This window comes from Myotis davidii, unplaced genomic scaffold (assembly GCF_000327345.1).
Source record: "Myotis davidii unplaced genomic scaffold, ASM32734v1 scaffold608, whole genome shotgun sequence".
Taxonomy (NCBI): Eukaryota; Metazoa; Chordata; class Mammalia; order Chiroptera; family Vespertilionidae; genus Myotis; species Myotis davidii.
Genome location: NW_006300025.1, coordinates 3,010,210 through 3,033,355, shown reverse-complemented (window position 1 = coordinate 3,033,355; position 23,146 = coordinate 3,010,210). Strand labels below are relative to the sequence as shown.

At 47.1% G+C, this 23,146-nt stretch overlaps 1 protein-coding gene across 1 annotated transcript in view; it reads left to right on the top strand.

Annotated features, from left to right (window-relative positions):
- The window catches only part of RALGAPA2 (Ral GTPase activating protein catalytic alpha subunit 2), a 270,837-nt gene that overhangs the window by 235,697 nt on the left and 11,994 nt on the right, over positions 1–23,146 (top strand). Inside the window, exon 37 of the mRNA XM_006776151.2 lies at positions 12,378–12,499. Within this exon, the coding sequence (XP_006776214.1) occupies positions 12,378–12,499 (122 nt within the window). The remainder of the gene's footprint in view (positions 1–12,377; positions 12,500–23,146) is intronic.

Sequence of the window (23,146 nt, the reverse complement as noted above, 5' to 3'; positions counted from 1 at the left end):
GGCCAGAGGAGACTGCTTGGCACCCTTCACATGAGCTGCTTTCCTCAGTTTCTAGGTCGCTGGCATTTGGTAAACCCCTAACTTTTCTTGGAGTTTCTGGTCATCTGATAATTTGGTATTAAGATGAGCATCTTCCTGGAAAACACAGATACTGTTAAGCCTTTATAAAAAATACTAGGGGCCCAGTGCATGAATTTGTGCACCTTGAAAGGAACTGTGGGCTGCGAGGCTACGGTGGGCACAGGGGTGGGTCTAGGCCCATCCTCTGCACTCCTGCCCATCCCCTCCAGTCACGGCCCCCCTGTCTGCCAGCAGCCCCAATCCCCCTCTCGCTCTCACGCGCTGATGGCATCACCCTGCTCGCACCCGCTGATGGCACCGAGCAATTGAGGCTGACACCGGCAGCAGGTGCAAGCAGTGGCTGCTGCTCCGATCGCCCCTCAAGAGCAGGGGGGCGTGGAGAGCTCTCAGGGGCGATCGGCGCCGGCAGCGGGTGCCAGTACTGGGCGGGACTGCGGCATGCAGGAGCAAAGAATTTTTAGTAACCACCAGAGGCTTGCCCTGATGACAGCAACCAGCACCCTGCCTTGGTCTGGCATCCCTGCTCACCTGCTCCACCATCCCATCACGGCCAATGCCTACAATGTTCCATGTGCACCCCCTGGTGGTCAGCACACATCATAGCGACCGGTTGTTTGGTTGTTCGGTTGTTCTGCCTTCTGGTCTATTTGCATATAGGGTTTTATATATATATACTAGAGGCCCGGTGCACAAAACTTGTGCACTCGGGGGGCAGGGGGGTTCCTCAGCCCGGCCTGTGCCCTCTCGCAGTCTGGGACCCCTCGGGAGATAACAACCTGCTGACTTAGACCTGCTCCCGGTGGCAGAGGGCAGGCCCAATCCCTAGGTGCAGCCCCTGGTCGGGCTCAAAGCAGGGCCGATTGGGGAGATGGGGCGCTGCGCCCAGTCATGCACAGAGCAGGTTTTATATATATACTAGAGGCCCGGTGATCGGGAGGTTGTGATGCCACCCTCAGTCACGCTCAGGGTAGGGCCGATTAGGGGGTTGGGGCACCGTCCCCTGTCACACTCAAGGCAGGGTCGATGGGGAGGTTGCAGCGCCACCCCCTGTCACGCACAGAGCAGGGCCAATCAGGGGAGTTGGGGCTCTGTACCCTGTCACACACAGAGCAGGGCCGATCAGGGGGTTGGGGTGCTGCACCCTGTCACACACAGAGCCGCAGGGCGATCAGGGAGTTGGGGAACGCCCCCCTATCAGGCACAGAGCAGGGCTGATCAGGAGGTTGGGGCGCCTTCCCCTGTCACAAACAGAGCAGGGTGGATAGGGAGGTTGTGGCCCCGCCCCCTGTCACACACAGAGCCTCGGGGCGATCAGGGGATTTGGGCGCTGCCGCCTGTCATGCTGATCCCGGTGCTGGGAGACCTCACGGCTCCGCTGATCCCAGTGCTGGGAGGCATATTACCCTTTTACTATATAGGATAGAGGTCTGGTGCATGGGTGGGTGCCAGCTGGTTTGCCCTGAAGGGTGTCCTGAATCAGAGTGGGGGTCCCCACTGGGGTGCCTGGCCAGTCTGGGGGAGGGGCTGAGGGCTGTTTTCAGGCTGGGGGTGACTGAAGCTCCCAACCGCTCCTTTTTTTCTTTCTTTTTTTTTTATTCTGTGCCAGCTTTAGCTTTGAGGCTTGGTTCCAGCTCTTAGGCCTCCACTGCTGAAAGTAGGTTTCTGGCCTTTGCTTACAGTGTTGCGATCCTGCTGGCTGAAGCCCGGGACTAAAGCAGGTTTCTGGAGTTTAGTTTAGCTTCTATATTTGTTACATAGTTTCTTAAACTGCAGGCTCAGAGGCCTGCAGTGGCAGGCGGGGAACGTTGCAGTCCTCTGTCACTGGAGCAAGCAAGCCTCATGTTAGTTTCCAGCTGCCTGGCTGCCGGCCGCCATCTTGGCTGGAAGTTAATTTGCATATCTCGCTCATTAGCCAATGGGAAGGGTAGCAGTCGTACACCAATTACCATGTTTCTCTTTTATTAGGATAGATTATTTTCTATTTTTAGATATATTCATGTTTATTATTTTTAAATATACAGAAAAAAAACTTAAATATAGCCCTGGCCAGGTGAGCATCATCCCTTGCACCAGGGTTGTGGGTCTGATTCCCCATCAGGGCACATACCTAGGTTGGGGTTTGATCCCTGGTTTGAGCAAGTACAGGAGGCGTACACCAAAATGATATTTCTCTCTCACATCAGTTTCTCTCTCCCTCCCTTCCTCCCTCCCTCCCTCCCTCCCTCTAATAAAAAAAACATATTCTTGGGTGAGGATTAAAAAAAGAACATAGCTCAAATTTTATAAACATCATAAAGAGGAATATCTAATAAAAATTATCTTTCAGAAATGAAAAATCAAGAAAAATCTATACAGAGCTTGGTGCAAATACTTTGGACCCCAAAATTTTAATTCTGCCATTCCTGAGCCCAGTCTGACTTCATCTGGGCCTACTGGGTTATTGATAGTCAACAGATGGACTATTTCAAGAAAGTGATAACCAGAATATGTGCCACATGTCTCTGACTACATTTTTAGCTCCTAGATACCATATCTTTGTGATGAATGAGCATCAGTGAAAGAAACAGTTCAAGTGTCATAGACTCCCTTCCTCCCAGAAATCAAGGTATTGACGTAAAGAAGGCAGAACTCTTAGGCTCTCTATTGTTCATATTGATCCGTCACTTCTTGGGTCGTTGTCATCAGCAAAGCAGCCTGCAGAATCTTTGCTCGCCAAATGACTGATTTTCTTGTCACTTACGTTTTTCCTGATGGGAGACCTGGAGTGACAGTGTCGCGGGGCCCTTTCTCGCTTGGTGATTTACAGAGAGTGGGATGCACTAGAACTGGAGAAGATGGAAATGGAAAATGCTGTAATTAAGGCTGTGCTCCTTCACAAATCAATCCCTGGGAAGCACTGATTTGAACGTTTCTAATAAAATACATCTAACCCATCAGCATCTCAGATTCTGCGGGGACCTTCCTTCCGTTGCCTATGCCAGAAGGACATGGGCATGGAGAGCAGACCTCCAAAAGCCTGTAATCTAATAGCCTGAAGAAAACCTATTTTTTCTCATTTACTCTTATTTCCTCAGAATTATTCTTAAACTTGGTTATTTGGGTATTTTCTTCTTTCTTGGCAGTAGTGGACTGTTTTCCTCTCCAGGAGTGTATCATTAGGGTTTGAAACCTAATCTACTATCTTATGTGTTTAATTTCCTTTTCCTAAACATTCATTTTATTTGGTTACATTGTTTAGTAGAGTCATCCTCTCTATCCATTCCCAGGCGGTGACATTTACTCTGCATGATTCATTTATTTGGGGTCTTAATCCTAGAATTTTAAGTTTGCATTATATGGAAAGACAAACAAAATCTTTGTAGAAGTGATACATGGCTTCAGGATGGGACTAGCCTCTGTTCTTGTCTCGATTATTATGGAATTTCATCCACTTATTTAGGATTATTAAATGCCCAAACCACCCCACCAGTGGCATATCTTGCTGGGTGGCGTACCAGGGAAGAGGCTGAGAACCCAGAAGGGTATTGAAGCAGAGGCCTCTCCTTCCAGAAGCTTCTCCCAGGGTTCTGTGACGTTCTCACTCTGTATCCCCCTCCGACGCGGGCAGGAGGGACTTCCCAGTACTGCATTCTCCCCTTTCCCCTCCATGATCATCTCCGACCCGTGACTCACAGCTCTCTATCTCCAGCCCAGGCCTCTGCTGAAGCGTCCTCATCACCTCCCCAATATTTCTCAGCTGACATCCTGTAGGCCCGTCAGACTCCACCCTTCATCTTGTCACCTACACCCCGATCCCAGAGTTTTGTCCTCCCTCCTCCCTCTCTGTCACCCTCATGCAGCTGGGTCTGCCCCAGAGAGCCCTGCACCCTGCCTCCTCCCTTCCTTTCCCTCCACCAGCGCTTTCTTGAGGCCCATGTCCCCTCTCTCCTCTCTCTTTTCTCTTCCTCTAGTTCCTAGCTTCTCTTCCTCTTGTCTCTCTCCCTTCTAGGCCCTTTCTCACACATCCTTCCCGTCACCCCTCATTTTTTCTCCAGTACAGATTAGATCTTGCTGGTTTTTATTTTAAACTCTCCAGTGATTCCAAGGTGCTGTAGATTGATGTTGCTTCTCTTCCCGCGGCAGGCCCTTTGCTGTCTGGCCTAGACCACTGTCCACCCCCATGGAATTGCACCACCCTCTGGATTCGTTCCTCTCACTGGGGTCCTTGCCACCTGGCATGTGAAGGGTGAATGCTGTGAGGGACACACTGTCTCTGTCACGGTGCTCCTTCCCATCCAAGGACAGTCCCTGCTACATGGTCTGCCCTCCTCATGTGTCTCCAAGAATAAAAGATCCCACACCAAGACCTGAGAGGGCTTTGCTTCTGCCAGGCCACCTTGCCATTGGTTCGGGAGTGTGGTCAGTGAGGACCTTCTCGTGAGAAGACCTTCCCCAGGATACGTAGTGCATACTGTACACCAGTAGGCATTTGTTGAGCTATAAGTCACATAGCATAAAACTCACACTTTCACTTGTGTAATACAGTGGTTTTTAGCATAATCACCAGATTGTGCAACCATCACCATCATTCAATTCCAGAACATTTTCATCACCCCAAAAGGAAAACCCATACCCACAGTGGTCACTCCTCATTTTCCTTTGACTCCTGCCCCTGGCAATCACTAATTTCTTTTCTGTCAGAATAAATAAAATAAAACCTATAGAGGTGTTTATTCTGGACATTCATATAAATGGAGTCACACAGTAGGTGGCCTTTTGTGACTAGCTCTTTTCACTTAACATGTTTTTAAAGTTCATCCAGATTGTAGCATGTTCAGTATTTCATTCCTTTTTATGGCTCAGTCCTATTTCATCCTATGCATATAACACATTTTATCTATGAATACATCAGTTTATGGACATTTGGGCTTCTACTTTCTGACCATGATGAATAATGCTACTGTGAATGTGTCTGTCCAAGTTTTTGTGTGGACATGTATTTTCAGTTCTCTAGGAGGTCGACACTCAACCACTGAGCCATGTCAGCCAGGTTAAGTCTAACTTTTTGAGGAACTGCCAAACTATTTTCCATAGTGGCTACACCAGTTTACATTCCCACCAGCAAAGCATGAGAATTTCAATTTCTTCACATTCTCACCAATACTTGTTGTTCATCCTTTTTTCTTTTTAAATGTTGTTGTTATTGATTCTTATCCTTTGATTATAACAATCCTGCTGGGTGTGAGGTAGCTCATTGTGGTTTTGATTTTCATTTCCCTGTTGACTAATGATGTGGAGCACCTGGTCATGTATTGGTCATGTGTATATCTTCTTTGGAGAAAAGTTTTTCAAATCATTTGCCCATATTTTTAAGGGGGTTGTGCCTTTATTATTGAGATATGAGTTCTTTATATATTCTGTACATGAGACCCTTATGAAGGGTCTCTTAAGATTTGCAAATTCGTATTTTCCCTTATTCCGTGGGTTGTCTCTTCACTTTTTTGATAGAGCCCTTTGAAGTCTAAGAGTATTTCATTTTGATGAAGCCTAATTTTCCTATTTTTTCTTTGGTTGCTTGTGCTTTTGGTGTCATATGTAAGACCGGTAGGCATTTTAAAACTTTATCCTTTGATCACTGTTCACAAAATTGCCCCCAAAATGAGAAGGTGTTATCATCCGCTGCATTCTCTAATCCTAAGGCTACTGGTAGTGGGACCAACAGATGATATTAGCTCATTAGTTTCCTACTTTTATAAAATATTCTCAGTCATTTCTTCTCTGAGCTCAGAGTCTCTGCCACTGTTGGCTCATCTTTCTTACTAGATTTAAAATGTATGTATGGGTATATTTTAAGCATTTGCTTGAGGGTAGCATTCCTCAATCCACAGCTATTTTTTTTTAAATATATTTTTATTGATTTCAGGGAGGAAGGGAAAGGGGGAGAAAGATAGAAACATTAATGATGAGAGAGAATCCTTGACCAGCATGCCCCACACTGGGGATCAAGCCCACAACCCAGGCATGTGCCCTGACCAGGAATCAAATTGTGACCTCCTGGTTCATAGGTCAATGCTCAACCACTGAGCCACGCCAGCCGGACCACAGCTATCTTAAACAATCTCATTTTCACCAGATTTAGGTGAGCCCAGTACTTATCCTTGTATGAGGAATGTTCCCACTATCTGGTCTATAATGCTTTGCTCTCTTCTTCGTCTAAGGATGGCTGCTTCTCCCCCACCTCCACTCCATTTCCTCTTCCCTCCAAGTCAGGCCCATCACCCAACATGACCCTTTCTCTGTCAAGACTATTCTCAGAGATTCTGACATTTCAAATCGTCAAGGAACCTTCTTACCTTTTCCACTTGCCCAGAATAGATGCCCTTCACTTCTTGCAACAGGCAAAAAGTATAAATTATAAGACATTTGTACAAACGCATTGGTTGAATCTATAGATTTAAGTCAACATCACTTCTTCAAAACTCAAGGGCATGCTAGACTCTTAGTGATGGAAGATCTTCTAAGAGAGTTCCAAAAACTTAAGTAAAATCATATGCTCCCTTGCCTCAAACAGGCCTCCCCTGACCCACCCACAGCCAGTCTTTCCACTGTCCCTCCTCACCGTCTTGCCACCCTTTGGCTCCAGTCACCTTGCCTGCAACCGCATTGGTTGAATCTATAGATTTAAGTCAACATCACTTCTTCAAAACTCAAGGGCATGCTAGACTCTTAGTGATGGAAGATCTTCTAAGAGAGTTCCAAAAACTTAAAATCATATGCTCCCTTGCCTCAAACAGGCCTCCCGTGACCCAGCCACAGCCAGTCTTTCCACTGTCCCTCCTCACCATCTTGCCACCCTTTGGCTCCAGTCACCTTGGCTGCAATGCCCTAAGCTCCTTCTGGGTCATGCCTCTGTGCCTGAAATGCTCTTACCACTCCCTGACCACATCCCTCCTGATTAGCTCCTTTCCTGCTACTTCTTCAGAGACTGCCCTGCCTTTCCTATCCCCTCTTTCCTACCTGGCACTAATGTAAGAACAGTCTGCCTTATTCTTTGGATTTGTTCCTGCTAGAACGCAGGCTTGACAAGGGCGGGGACAGCATCTGTCTCATTTCCCAGTTGCATGCCCATCACCAAGCACAGATGGGCACTCAGTACGCATTTATTGAATGGATGCACACTTGAGTGAAGGTGGACTTGCTTTTTGATAATGGCAAAGTCACTTGAGATCAAGTCTTATGAGCAGAGCAGGATATTGTATAGAAATCATACACATAGGCCCATGTACATGTGTAGTGCTTTGAATCTAGTTCAGCCCATTTTGTCACTCTTAGTGCACGGTAATTCTAGCAACAGTATTTTTAGGAGAAACATTTTGGCTGAAGCAGTACTGCCACCCCGTGAATGGCATTTGTGTCCATGTTTGGCTTGAGCTCTTTAAAGCCCCTCTGTCAGTTTTCATAACTTTCTGGATTTTTCTCTAATTTTTTAATATTTCAATCTATTTATAGAACGAAGATCCTAAAAATAACACCGTCTGTTTTCTGCTTTCTCTGTGTCTCAACCGTATGGACTTTTCTGTTGTCATTATCTCTAATAAGCAAACTTATACTTTTTATATCTACCTTGGGCTTAAAGAAGCTCATTGTCCTTCCAATGAGTGAGAAAAGATCAGTTTGAGTAGTGCTGTTTTCTGTTCTCATCAGTTTGTTTTTTTGTTGTTATTATTGTTAATTCTCACGTGAGGCTATTTTTTTTCCATTGATTTTTAGAGAGGATGGAAGGGAGGGGAAGGAGGGAGAGAGAAACATCGATGTAAGAGAGACTTATCGATTGGTTGCCTACCGCACACGCCCCACCAGGGCTGGGGATCAACTTGCAACCCAGGGATGTGCTCCCTCTCTCTGCGGTCACCGCTGTGAGTGGAGGCTGCGGTCACAGGCAGGGCCCTGGGTTGGTTTGTGTCCAGCAAGAAGGGGCAGCCTCCTCCAAGCGGCTTTGTCCACCTGAGTATGGTGTTCATGCTTGGGAAATTTAGAGAAGACCAGGCAAGAAGGACTTCATGGGTTAAAAAAAAATGCAACTTGCAATATAGACTCTTTCAAGCAATTCCTTTTTCCCCTTGATTAAAAAAAAAAAAAATGGAATTAATCCAAGGTAAAAGTTATCCCATTATAGAAATTTAAAACTACTATATGGGCAGTCAACAAGCATGTAGCCTGAGTAAGTAAAAAGAAATTCAATGAAGTAATTGTTATTTGCACAAATTTATAAAGTCAGCAATTTAAAGCCATGTGCTCAAGTTTAAGTTGCAGATCAACTTTTATACCCAGGTATATTTAAGTCAATTTATCTTCCTTTGGAGTTTAGCTCCCAATCTTGCTTAAAATTTGAAATTCTATGTATTCTAGAATTCTAGATATTGGCTGCAAGCAGTGAATGTGAAAAGACCTGGGTTCTAGCCCCAGTTGCACCACTAACCATGATTCTGGAAACTTACTTGAACTCAGAGCTTCCGTTTAATGATTAGTCACATGAACACCATAGGACACGCCCCCCAGCTCAGCAGGGGACTGCAGTGTGAAGCAGGCCTGCTTGTGGCCAAGCCCACGTGAAAGGGGGCGGGAGGAACAGGCTGCTCACATTTATCGAGTTTCTTTTGTGTGCTGGAAGCTAGGTCGATGCTTCATATGATTCCACTTAATCCTTCTGGCAGCCCCAAGAGCAGATGTCACTGTCCCCATTTTTACACATAAGACAACCAAGGTGCAGGGCGGGGGTGGGGGGAGGTAGCCAGGGGCAGGGTAAGGGGGGCAGGTGAACTGGGGGCCCCCTAGCTGCTGAGGGAGAGGGCTGGAATTCAGACCTAGACCCATCTTCCTCCAAAAAGTAAGCTCCCTCTTGTCATCTGCTGCTGCCATTTCTAAAAATTAAAACAAGTTATAATCAGAATAAAGCAGGGGGGCAGAGGGGAGGTTGAACTTGGGTTCTCAGGCTCTTGCAACCCAGCAGAGTGTGTTTGAGGGTCTCAGGAAGTCCTCTTGAAGTTTTGATGAAATGTAACCGGTGAAGACCAATGGCCTCTTTAGTCAAGTAGAGGAAGATCTATAATAAATAAAAATTCTTATGTGAAAATATAGACAGAATGGGTCACCAAAGAAACCCAAAAGTAACCACAAATCAAGATGGTTTTCTAGTTAGTAAACAATGGTCTCTGAATTGCATAATTAAGGGGGAAAATTGCTGTTTAAAAAAGTACTTTGTGTGGTTTTTAGTGAGATAGTAAATTCAGGACCGGATTCAGCTTTCACATTTGTTAGTGGTCTTTTTAAGAGAATAAAGGGTAGTGGTTCGTATTGAAACGGGAATTGGATTGGAGACCAGGTGCCTCTTTAGCCCCCTGCTTTCAGTCAGAGGTCACTGGCCGTGCACTGCCCACTGCCCAGCACGCTTTCAGCATGCAGTGCACATCGTAGCATGTCTTACATTTTTTAAAGCTTCTAAAGGAAATGATTTGGGGTGCCCATGAGCTGCGTGGCTCTCTCTAAATGCTGCCAGACTTGGGATGGTGTTTGTTTTCTTTTTGTCATGGTGTTTATGTGACCTGGCTTGGACCAGGAGTGAAAATGCATTTGCTGATTTCCTGGCCTCACCCACTCCCTAATGGATGTCTGTCTGGACGACAATACCCACTTGAGCACTAAGGCTCCTACCTAGCACAGGACCAGCTTGGGGGGAAGGGGGGTCTGTGACTGTTGGGCAAAAATACGGAGATCAGGAACTTCTATGAAGTCTGAATTCTCCAGTTATCCAGTTCTAGAAGCACCCTTTGTGCTCTGTCTCCCATAGGGCCTTATGTTAGGGTTCACACCACAGCTGTTCCTCGAGTCAGAGAATCTCACAACCTGGTTGCTACCCTCCGGAACTCTAGCTGGGCCTGCTCTCAGCCTGACTGGGACTCGCTAGGACAGTCGGGGGCTGTCATGCAGGATGAGGATGACAGGCTGCTGTCCGGGGTCAGCTTCTATGGGATTGCACACAGCATCCCTGTATAGGCTTGACTGTGAGCCTGATTTACATAGCAGACACGCTCCCGGGTAGCATATTTAGCAAGATGCATTCACATTTCTGTTTTGTTCACCATTGTCCCGAGCGCTGTATGTGGATGTGTCGGACGCAGTGGGGCCTTTCAGGAAACAGCAGGACGATTCCAGGCCGAGCATGACAGGTCTTTAGAGGGACGCACCTGCTCTAACCCAGGCCCACGAGCAAACGGGGGGCTGAAAAGAGGCTCCATGAATTGAGTGTTGACAGCGGGCCATGGCTGTCCGAAGGCTCAGGTGGTTGTCAGACATAAGTTTAGCTTAGCTCTTTGAGTAATTTGTCACGCCTCACTCGGCCCCTGCTGGGCCAGCACGTGCCAGCTTAGTGTCAGAGTGCCTGTTCACCAGACGGCCACTCAGGCCTAACGTCCTGCTGTTCCCCAGACCAGCGGCTTGCTGGGGCCATGCACAGAGGGCCGAGCCGCGGCGACAGCCAAGTACTGTGCAGAATAAGCGTGTTCATAATGAGACGTGAATGGCATTAGTGGGTCCCTCTGGAATGGGGCCTGAGCGGGCGCCTCTCGCCGAGGAAGTTTGGCAGCCTGTTCGTTAGTTAAGGTGAGTCGCCGGGAGCTCCGCCTGCAGCCGAGGAGCCGGTGCAGTTCACGCTTGCAGGCCCAGGGCTGTGTGACCCCCCTTTGGGAAAGATCATAAATCATCAGAGGGGCCACTTTTGAAACCTTGAAACTCAGTTCCCTTTTTAAAAGCTGCTTAGAGGCAGCCTAAAGGCAAATTCTGGGATAGCGCTGCCCAGTCGTGCTTTCCATGGCGGCAGGTGCGTCTGTGTGTGCCTCCAGCACGGGGACCCCGAGCCACAGCCAGGGAGACGAGAGGAACTGGATCTCTGTTCTTTACTATAGTTAATTTACATTTAAATTTGGATGGCCACGTGTGACCCATGGCCGCTGTACTGGCAGCACAGCCCGGACTGCCTCTGGTTTCGTGGTGCAGAATGCTCCTCTGAATACAGTTCACGGAGAAGGGGGAGGGAGAGCCTGCACTGAGAAAACAGAAAAATATTTTCCTGTTTAAGACACGTGCTCTATCGAAAGCTAATTGGAAGGACATAATTGTCACCAAGCTATGTTTTTAAAGAGGCCATTTTGACAACACAGTGAGAGATGCTAGGATTGCTTCTATCGCTACAGATCATAAACTGATGGTGATCCGCATTCCCTGTGCTCCTGGAAAATTAGCATGATTTTCACAATGACCAAAACGCATCCTTTAACTTTGGTGTTGATGATGAGGAAGCGGAAAATGAGACATCATGCCGCCTTCCCCAAGTGTTAATTCATAAAGTCATACGTGTGGTGCCTCCATCGCCGTCGAATTGTTCTGGCGTTATCCTGTTATTGGAAGTGCAGCATTCACCTTCCCAGGAAGCAGAAGCCGCACACAAAAGGGGAAGATTTGCTTTCTGCCCCGTGAAAGGCGGCCACACGCAGGGGTCCTGTTAAGACAGCTGGAAAGTTGCTTCAGTGTGTTACGCTTATAAGTTTTATTGGTGGCTGGTTTTTGATTACACATTTGAATGCGTGTGTTCCAGACTGCAGTTTTAATTAAAAGGCAGTCTTTTTTTAAGTATTGCCCTGCACACTCTCTGCTTGATCCTCCAACGTATTTGTTCTTATTTCCGAATGCTCACAGCCTCGCTCGGCTTTCGGCTCAGCTGCCCCCTCAGAGCATGCCTCCTCGGCCTTCCCTCTTCCCAGGGACATGATTAGCTTATTTCTTAGGAGTGCGTGCCACCACCTTCTCACTGATCCTTGCTTGAAGTAGCAAATCATTTTGTCAGTAGGCTGAAGAGAACATTTTATCCGGGAACTAGCAAGAGAAGATCCAGATCTGTCCCCCAGCTGTCAGTGGAAAGAGATGCTGTCATAGTCCGTGTCTCTGTTTTTGTTCGTTTGACTCAATCTTAATGGCCTTTTGAGGTGATTCTGTAACTATGGGCTACATACTTTTTATTGATACTAATGTTGGATGCAATTGAAATCCAAAAGAAACTTAGGTCTCAAAATCAGAATTTTATCATTAAGACCAATCCTTAAATTTCTGACAGATGTTAACAAACTTGCAAGGTAATTCCCCCCCCCCCCAAAAAAAAAAAAAAACATAAAAGTTGCATCACTGTACGTAAAGCAGAGTGGACCCTGGCATTGTTACGTGTGCCATTCTGCACATGCACTTGTTTCCTTAACCGATCACTGCAGCTACGAGGAGCGAGCCCTCTATCTCGAAGCCATAATTCAGAACCACCGCGAAGTAATGACATTTGAGGATTTCGCAGCCCAAGTCTTCTCTCCGTCTCCCAGCTACTCCCTCGGTGGAACGGGTGAGTGTCTGCATTATTCTTCCCTCGCGCGCTTAAGACACACTCGAGCAGCAGATGTACACCTGTTTTTCACAGATAAATGCTTGCGAATTTAAGAAGAGCATTCTCCCTCTGAATCAACTAATGAATATCAAAAGGAATGATGACATTCATTTTCATGTGTTTTGTATCCGAGCTGTTCACCCAGTTCTTTTCTTCCGCTATCCTGTTAACCTCCGAATCTAGCGAGGTTAATGAACTTTCCTCAGTGATGTGCTCGGTTCATTTGGGAGTGTGGGTTTCTTGCTGAGCTGGGAATAATGTTGTCTAAAAGCGATGCCCGCATCAGTGCTTACTTATCAAAAAAAGAAAAGAGTTCCTCACAGTCGAAGCCGTTGCCTCTAATGCTAAATGGGGATTACGCTGCCGAGATACTCGAGATACCCGGGTCAGGGATTCATGCGGGAGGAATGGAAGGACGGTGTCCCCTGGTCCATCATGACGGAGGGCCGCACGAGCCTTCTCTGCAGCGGCCTGTGTCACATGGACCGGCCGCCGACCCCAGCAGCACCTGGTGTGGAACCTGTTTAGAAACTGGCTGACCGTCATGTTCATTTATTAGGCAAATGGGAAATTTCAAACATTTCCATGAATGTTCTTGTTTTTAGGTTTCACTCTCTTATATGAACAATTCGGGGAAAATGGTGTACTGCCACTTAAAATGATTGTATGATTATTGTGGGTGGAGTTTTTTGTGTGTTTTTTTTTTTCAAAGAATAGAATTACTTACAAATTTCTGCATGTCATTGCAGATGACTTGCCTTTCAGAGAGTAATGGGATGCTTAGTCAATGCATGCTGAAATTCTCAGTGAAGGGCTTCCTTCTGCTAGTGTAGACACATTGTGAGGGCGCTTAATAGATTTCTAACCTGTGTCAGTTGCCTCTGACACCACCTTCCTTCTCCTGTTCTGACTTGTTAACAAATCTCTTACACACAAAGTGAAAAAAAATTAAATTCCGTGAAATAAATCACTTACAAATAAAATCAGCCATGCATCACTGTTTAACATCGCTGGCTTCGGTCCTCGCCTCTCCCAGCTTTGTTAGGAGATAAGAGGAGAGGCTTGCACTCGCCGGGGGAGCCAGGAGCAGCAGGCAGAAGGCCTGGGAGATAAGCAAGCTGGCCGAGGGAGCAGAGCCATGCGATTTACATAATCACGCCCCTGCTTCCTGGTGAGGCGTCCAGGAACACAGGGATGGCCTCTATTGATCGTGGTTGAACTGGAATACTAAGCAACATGAGAAAAGCTTATAACTTAAAGCTTTGATTAATGTTTCCTACATTAAAAAGGTAGAACAGCTGTGAATTGAATTCTTTTATACACTCTGCCAACGTTCCATCTAAAACCAAAAGGAAATCAGTTTCAAGGGAAATGAAGATTTCATACCCAGTTTAGGTAGAGGTTCAAAATTGTTTCTAATTCTTGGTGAAAGCGCATGAAAGATCTATAGCAAAGCTAATTTTTTAAAGATAATTATTCTGGTTTTTTTCACCCTCACAATGATTTGGGGCTTAGTTTTTCAGTACTTTGAGAAACCTTTTTTGTTTCTTAAAATTAAAGAGATTAAATAATAGATATTTGCACTCATCAATTCAACTGTTACGTTCTTAAGGCTCTTGACTATTGAAACAAATATTGATGAACTTTATTTTCTAGGTATATTTTAGCCTCTGTATAAATTTGATTTTTTTCCCCAAAAGTTTAAGATTATTAAAACCAATTTAAATTAGTGTGTAGGTAACATCTTAAGTGAGACTGTAGGAGTCATTTGGGTTTTTTAAGACCTGCAGTTTAAAGAACGATTACTGACAAGCTTCTTGAAGAACATCGAGTTTGCCAAAGTCCCTTAACAGATAAAGGTTCTGACAGCTCAGAAGTGTGGGCATTGGAACCTGTACAGGAGGAACGTGAAACCAAAGATGGAATATCAAGACAAATCCTGCTCCTTTCTTTTTTCAAGTTATTTACACCAGTATCACATTTCATACTGTTTGGGGTTTAGGGAATTGGGTGTTGAGTGATAAAAATTTTTGTGTGGATATCACACCAATCCATGAATGGGACTTGTGTCAGGACATAATGCTCTCTCTCTTAATGCTTCGCCTATGTGCCCACCACAGTGATTAAGAAGGAACTAGAAATGAACTTGACCTGAACTGAAATTGGGAGCAGCGCCGTGAGGGTGAAGCACGCACAGGCACACTCTCAGAGCCACCTCCTCGCCCCATGCCCATGCCGGTTCTGCTTTCGAGGAATCCCTACCCCTGTCTGTTACCACTTTTACAGATGAAAACACTTCTCACTTATTCACAGTGTTTTTTATTATCTTGGGGCGAGTGTGATCAAACCCAGATGAGCTGAGCAGCTTAAACTAAGAAACTGAGGGGAAGTCTGCTCTTCCAAGCAGCAAGCCAGTTGGAAAAATTGACCCCGAGCAGCTTAAGCTCCCACAGTGCCCATCCGACCCAACCCGGCCATCCTGGCCAGCAGGGTCACCAAAGCCAGGCCTTGGGCTACTGCTCACATGCAGATGCACAGCCTGAGGAGCCAGGGGCTCCCGGGTTCTCTTTGTATCCTTGTCCAAGGGCTTTGTTGTGAACACAGGAGAGTAACCTGAACGCTATGTTCACTGCACACTAGCTTTGTAGCAGCCAGCAGCCCCTGCTTCTAGAGGGAGGGACTCTGATGTTGGCTTTACATCCTCGCTGTAAGTAAGAGCTGTGCCAAGTGGGAAGTGCCCTCTCCTCAGACTCGCCCTGCCCCAGTGCTGTCGCTTGTCACCCAAGGCGGCCATAGATGGTCACGGTGGCCAACTGTGTCCTCTATTCATGACTCACTGTCAACCACAGATGTGAGGCAGGGTCTTTTGTTGTTTGGCTCATAGGTGGGTGCTCAGCTTTTTAAAAAGAGGTTTTTTAAACACCTATTTTGCCAGTGCAAAAACGTTATTTTACAATACCACGTACCTCCTATCCTGCCCACTCCTTGTTTCCATAATGCCCACTGTAGAACGGGATTGGAGCTGCTTTCTTACCTAGCCCTGTAATTTGCATTCCTTTTGATTCCTTCCTTATTGACCAGCAATTTCTGAGTGGTAGCCAGTGTTAAACTATTGGCTGCAGAGTGTGTGTTTGCATATATATGTCTACACGTGTGTGTATAGATATGTTCTATGTGTGTACATATGTGCATTTCACATACACACACACATTGGGGTAAGGGACTAAGTTTGTGTTTCCAAGCATGTTTCCAATGAAGGGGGGCCAGCAGAGGAGTCGTTAAAGGGTTAACGGGCACGGGCACCCTCGACTGCTGGGAGGGGCTGATGTAATCGCTGCCGCTCACAGCCAAGTGCATCTGTTCGCCATGAGGTCATTCTTCTGCATGCTAATGATTTGGAAAATCAAGTCTAATGCTTGACATTATCAGAAAGGATATAAATAGTGTAAATCTTTACTTTTGGGAAACTGCTCTTATAAAACAAAAGGAGAAAAGAGAAACTTTAGCTTGGACTTGAGGTGTTTTTTTTTTCAGGACTGCTTTAATGATTGTGTCTGGACCTTAAGATCTGGGAGGGATCCCCTTGTGTCTGTTGATAAATGATCCCCAAATTACTATTACAGTCACAGCTGACAATTTGGTAATTGTGAACTAGAGGTATGTCTAATTTAACGTCATATTTTAAGAATTTCCAAGTGCTTTGGTCAGAAGGTGATAAAGATGGATTTCTCTCAAAGAATGTCTAAAACCAAGAAAAATGAGTGGTTCCTCTCCATATCGGAGAAGTGAGTGTTTGCTGAGGATGCCGGCACTGTTTGTGATCCTTCCTGCTTTAATATTGCTATAGGGAGCCAGCAGAGGGAGCACAGATCGTTGTTTATTTGTTAGCCCTACATAAAACAACATATGATTTCTCCAAGATATGGTCAGAAACACTCCCTCCTTCACGACAGGCTAGACTGTGAAGGCTCCAGGATGTAGAACAAGTGGGAGAAAATGCCTCACTAGGCACCATCAGATTCTGCCACTTGTAATGTAGGTCGTATTTGGAGCTTAACGCAGATTAGTCCGAGTTGGTCTCCGGATGCTGCTGCCTCTGCTGCTACTGTACAGAGCTTCACATTTTCACCTTTCGTGCTCAGGAATTGCACAGGTGCCCGCTTAGAAAGCTTTACCAACCTAACAGAAAAGACCTTAGTAATTTTTCTCTGCAACAAAATCATTATATTAAGTTCACAGAAACTATCAGAAAACCCTGAGTGCATCTCTTAGCAGCCTGTCTCCTAGAAGGAGAGGTGCAAGCCAGGGCCAGGACATATGAAAATGCTGGCCCCGTGCCCGCCCCATGGGATAGTCCCAGAAATCAGAGCCACAGCTGCTGGTGTGTTAAAATCAGGTAAAGACCAGGGCTGAATCTCAGAATTTCACTCCGATACTCCAGAAGTTACCTTTAAGTGCAGTGCTCTTGTGACCCTGTCTGTTCAGGAGCTCCGGCTGCCACCCCACACCCTCAGGTGTCCGTGGCTAAGCAAGTGTATCCACACGCCCTGCTAACTGACTGCCCTGCGTGTGCGGTCCTTCCACCCAATAATCCCTCCCAGACCCAGACCAGATCTTTCTTCACAACCTAACTGCCTCAATTCTGACCCCCTTTGCATATGACATTTAAAAAAACAGCAACAGCCGAAACCGGTTTGGCTCAGTGGATAGAGCGCTGGCCTGCGGACTGAAGGGTCCCGGGTTCGATTCCGGTCAAGGGCGTGTACCTGGGTTGCTGGCACATCCCCAGTGGGGGGTGTGCAGGAGGCAGCTGATCGATGTTTCTCTCTCATCGATGTTTCTAACTCTCTATCTCTCTCCCTTTCTCTCAGTAAAAAGTCAATAAAATATATTTTAAAAAAACAAAAAACAAAAAAACAACAACACTTAAAATGCATTCTTCTTAAAAATACACTGAAGCAGCCATAGGAATTTTTTAACCACCCACAGTGCCATTGCTGAGCTGCCTGGATCTGGCGACAGGTGCACATTGGTTCACCTGTGAAGCTGTAGGAATCTGGATGCTGTGTCCCCACACCAGGCATTGGGATTTCCTGGTCTGGGCCGTGGTCTGGCCCTGGGGACCTTCTTTTAAAAACTCCTGAGAGCATTTCAATATGCAAGCAAGACGGAGAACCACTGTCCTAAGTCAAGGTCTCTCAGTCATGGGTAGGGCCTTGCCTTAGTGCCATCTCACTTGTTACTTCTATCTTGATTTTTCTTAGCCTATGCAAGTCTTTGTCATGTTGTATGTTTCTTCTATCTTAATAGACTGTAAAACCCTTAGAGCAGTGGTTCTCAACCTTCTGGCCCTTTAAATACAGTTCCTCATGTTGTGACCCAAGCATAAAATTATTTTCGTTGCTACTTCATAACTGTAATGTTGCTACTGTTATGAATCATAATGTAAATATCTGATATGCAGGATGGTCTTAGGCGACCCCTGTAAAAGGGTCGTTTGACCGCCAAAGGGGTCACGACCCACAGGTTGAGAACCACTGCCTTAGAGAATGATGCATATAATTTCTTTCTTATCACATATGCAAAAGGAATAGAAGAGAAATGTGACAGAAAGCAGTCAGGCTGTTGCGTTGAGCAGTACAGGTGTGTCCCCAGGCCACAGGTGTGAGTTGGGCCTAATGCAGATGCAGAACAAACACCTGTCATGGTGATGCACCTCTCCCCTCCCTTCCTGGTCTCCTAGGGAATGTGGACTAGTGATAAGCAGTGTGGTCAGAACTGCCCTGGAGAAAGCCTGGGTCAGCCACGGCCTGGGTGGTGCTATCTGAATAACTGACATGATGAGGATGCTTTCTTCAATGTTACTGAGGATTTTAAAGAAAATTCTCAATTGCCCCCTTTAGCACCACATTTTGCCTTGTGCTTTTTCACCCCTTTTTCCTCTTAAAACTTTTACTGTCTTCAACATTATCTTTGGAAGAGGGAAGGAAGAGATGAGACAAACATGTGTTCCACTGACCCTGACAGAACACTATGGTGCTCCCTGTCAATCGCACCATCTCTGAATGGCCCTCCCCTCCCTTCCCTTGGCAGCTGCCACCAGGAGGGCTGAGCCGGGCGTTTTAAGGGAACACAAAGGCTCTGGAGGCCTGTGCCCTGCCTCTCCTTCCCTTCTGGAGCCTGAAGTCTTGTTAGGGAGAAACACATACTCATGAGCCTCCCGTAATGGCTAATGATTAATAAGCCCAGATTACTTAGCGCCAACCTGTAACCACATGTTAAAAAGATACAGTCAAAAGGGAAGAAAAGCCAGTCAGCCGATGGTTTGCAGTTGGGTTGAGATTTCCCTGAGCTGGGCTGTGCCATCTGCCTTATGAGCCTGGGAGGAAATGAAAACTTGCCTAATATCTATTAGATATTTCCACTAAGCATCCTGCCAGTCAATTTTTCACTTTCTCACATTGGCTGGAAATTAAGACATCTGAGAACTGGACGGCCCTGGACAAGAAGAATATAAAGGCTAATAACTAGGAAGAGGGGAGGAAGAAAGGACTCCTGTCAGAGCTGGTGGGGCGCTCCTGCCCCAGGGCAGGTGCAGAGATTGGGGGTCCTCACAAGTTTCCAGAAAAAGGTAGGACCTGAGATTATTCCTTCTAAAGTGTGGACATTACAGTTCATTTGTTCCTTTGGAAGAACTTGAAGATGCTGCTTTTTCTGTGAACGGCTGCATTCGTCTAGCTCTGGTTCCTCAGTCCTGGCAGGGTTGTAAGTGCCTCGCTGCTAATTACGGCTCTGGGGACACTTCAGCAGTTGCCAAGAGATGGCCGGCAGGTACTAAGAATTTTTCTCAGAGACAATTTTTGGAAATGACTCTTAATTAAAGCTTATTTGAAATAACCTTGAGATTTTGTTTTGGAAGAACCTGGCGCTTCTGACGCCCAGGTCCACACTCCTGGGCACCAATGCTGTGGCCTCGTGTCCTGGTTCCAGCAGGTGGAACACGTACGGCCTCGGCGGTGGGTTCCTGGAAAACCCAATGGCTTCGCTTGGTTTTCTCTTTAGCAAAAACCAAACCAAAGCAGAGGCCAAATGGAACATTTAGGTCTGCTGACGGAAAAAGAGAATATTTCATACTCTTCTTTTTCAGAGGGATATATGATGGTAACCAGGAAGTTAAATGTCTAAATAGCATAATAAAGAGAAAAGCTGGTTCCTTTTCCCCATTAGCTTTTAAAGTCTCTCAAAAGGCTGAAAAAAAATCCCTTAAAATGGGAAACATGCCAATCGACTTTAAAATAATACCTGAAGTGCTTACGGTGTTGCCGTTGCCGAAAGTCCTCTCTCAGTCCCAAGGAGCCCAGGAGCATCCCTGTGAAGGGTGCCTAGAAAAATAGGCAGAACCCTGCTTTTCGGCCACTTTAACAATAGGAGACAGTGAAGTCCCAGATGCATAGAGGACACATTCCACCCACCGGCACTCACTCACCAGGGCCCTGCCCGCGGCGCTCAGCATTCCCGTGGTGGGAGCTGGAGTCAGTACCGTCAGCCAGCATCTCCCTTCTCGCGAGCCGGACCGTCTGACCTGTGAGGTTACCTGATGCTGGAGAAAGCCACTGCGGTCTCCAGGACGCACTGCAAGGTTCTGCTCCCCCAGCCCTAACCTCAGGCAGGACCAGGAGGTGCCGGCTGCCCTGCGTGGCTGCTGAGGTACGCTGGGCAGACTGTGTGGCCCGCGTGAGCCCGTGCGTTGTAGTTAGGGAAACCCTGCTGCCTAGCTACATCCCTAGGGCTCAGAGAAGTAGCTAAAGAAACAGCCGGACTCCAGTTAACGCCAGGGCCTCTGGCATCCAGGTGTGCCCTCTGAGGCCAGGCTCCTGACCAGGGGGATGTGCGCTGACCCAGACCATCAGGGGCAAGAGTCCCAGAGGGAAGGGATCAACACAGAGAAGAAAAGAAGCAGCCAGAAATGGAATTCCATGGGCCGAGACTGGCCGCTCTTTACCCAGTTACCCAGCGTGGTGACTGCCAGAGCCATGTTTACATATTAGAACTCAGATCCGGCTTGGCTCCTGGGACACACATGCACCTTTGCTCCAGTTTAAGCAGATGGGAACCCCATGAGGGCCATGGCCTGCAGACAGTCATTCCATAAACATTGGGAATATTGAGAGGTGCTAAGAAGAAAAAGCAAAAGGAACAGGAGAGCTGCTGAGAAACATAACATGGGGTGGCGCTTTAAATCCGGGGTCAGGGGAGCCTCACTGAGAAAGGAACATTTGAGGGGAGACATGAAAGAGGTGATGGTGGGGGGGGGGGGGGGGGGAGAGGCATTCCAGGCAGAGAAGTAGCAAGTGCAAAGGCCCTGAGGCAGGAGCTTTCCAGGAACAGTGAGGAGCCCCGTGTGGTTAGGGCAGAGTAAGCAAGGGTGTGAAGAGGATGAGGCAAGTCAGAGCAGCCTGTGGCCAGCTGGGAAACTTTGACTGTTACTCTAGTGCAGTGGTCGGCAAACCATGGCTCGCGAGCCACATGCGGCTCTTCGGCTCCTTGAGTGTGGCTCTTCCACAAAATACCACGTGCAGGCGCCCATGTACAGTGCGATTGAAACTTTGTGGCCCATGTGCAGAAGTCGTTTTTCGGCCTGGGTGAGTATTTTGAAGAAGTGGCGTTAGAAGAAGTGGGGGGTGTCGGTCGGTAGGTCGATGGGAGACGCCGTGCAGGGAGACCCCGTGCAGGCAGGCCGCGGGATACGCAGTGCGGGGAAGGCACGCTCAATTCATGCAGGAATTGAGGATGGGAGAGTTGGAAGGGGTCGACCTCAATCAGATTGAGGACGTTTTTAGCAAAGGCCAGCTTAGGAGTACCCTAATTAAGTTAATAACAATGTACCTACCTATATAGGTTAAGTTTAAAAAATTTGGCTCTCAAAAGAAATTTCAATCATTGTACTGTTGGTATTTGGCTCTGTTGACTAATGAGTTTGCCGACCACTGCTCTAGTGAGATGGCCAGCTTTGGGGGGAGGAGGGGTATTAGGCAGTAGAATAACATAATAAGAATTCTTGTTTTAAAAAATCACTCTGGGCTTCTGTAGGGGGGATGTACAATAGGGGGGTCGGAAGGAGACTGGTTAGATGAGATTCCGTTCCCCTTGTATTCCTGTCCACAGCGGCTTGTTTGACTAATGAACGAGCCTGTGGCGACCCCACAAGGTTCTCCCTGAACATTCCCTAGGGGGCCCACTAGTGGCCTCCTCACCCCAGTGCCCCCAAAGGCAGCCCCTGACCTGGGTTGCACGGTGAAGGGAGAACAGTGACAGCAGCTCTTTGTATGGGGAGGTTTGGGTTGGAAGGGAGAAAGTGAAAAGGAGGACAGAGTTTTGACCTGCAATCACATATCCCCTCCCCGCCAAGACCCTGCAGACGCGTCCCAGAATTCGGTGGTCTTAGACCAGTGAGCGGACGTGAAGAACCGTGGTAGGTGAGTGTCTCTGGAACACGGAACATTGTTTGAAGGGACGTACAGTGACTCCATTATCCAGAAGAGCAAGGCTATGAGAGCAAGGATCCCGGGCACTGTTTCACTCTTACAAACATGGTCCTAGAACAGCCGTGGGCAAACTACGGCCCGCGGGCCGGATTCAGCCCGTTTGAAATGAATAAAACTAAAAAAAAAAAAGACCGTACCCTTTTATGTAATGATGTTTACTTTGAATTTATATTAGTTCACACAAACACTCCATCCATGCTTTTGTTCCGGTCCTCCGGTCCAGTTTAAGAACCCATTGTGGCCCTCGAGTCAAAAAGTTTGCCCACCCCTGTCCTAGAACAGTCAGTGAACAGTAATAGCTCTTTGCATATGTGTGGACATTTGCAACACCAGCCCCACCATCTGCCCTCAGGAGAGCATGATTATCTCTCTGGCAGTTTTTAACTGAGAAGGGCTGTGTGTTTTTCATTGTCAAGTGGCTGGTCATATCAAGGCCAAGGATCAAGTGCTAAGTCTCTGCTCCCAACAAGGCTCACTGCACCCCACTTGGAGAGGACCCCTCCTTGTGGGGAACACACTCGTGGAAACGAACAACGGGGAGGAGGGGACGAACCCTTCCTTTGTGGCAAAGGCTAAACGCTCCTGCCCAAAGGCAGGAAGGACTGCTCTGTAGGCTGTATGACCAAGGCACGCCCCCCTCAGCCTACATCCCTGAAAACTTGGTTGGCAGTTAACCGGAGTATTTCCTATTTTAGAGTGCAAATGGAGCACCACAGGGAGGGTTCACACGTAGAAAAGGTCTTAATTATTGACCGAAATAGCTTCCTGAATGTCTGAAGACCAAGGACAGCTTCTATCAGTGAAGCTACCAGACAGTTCCATTGCTTCTTCAATGTTTCCTGAGACAGACACTCATCACTCATCGTTCTCCCACACGTCACCACAAACGTAACTGCTGCATATTCTTGAGCTATTGATTATTGGGGATTTAAAATATACTCCTGCACTGCATACAAAATCCCAGGTGTCCTGGGGAAAGTCACACTGTAATCCTACCTCCACTTATAACAAGACAGATGAGGTCCAGTTAAGTAAACTGAGAGGGACCTTGAAGGTCAGG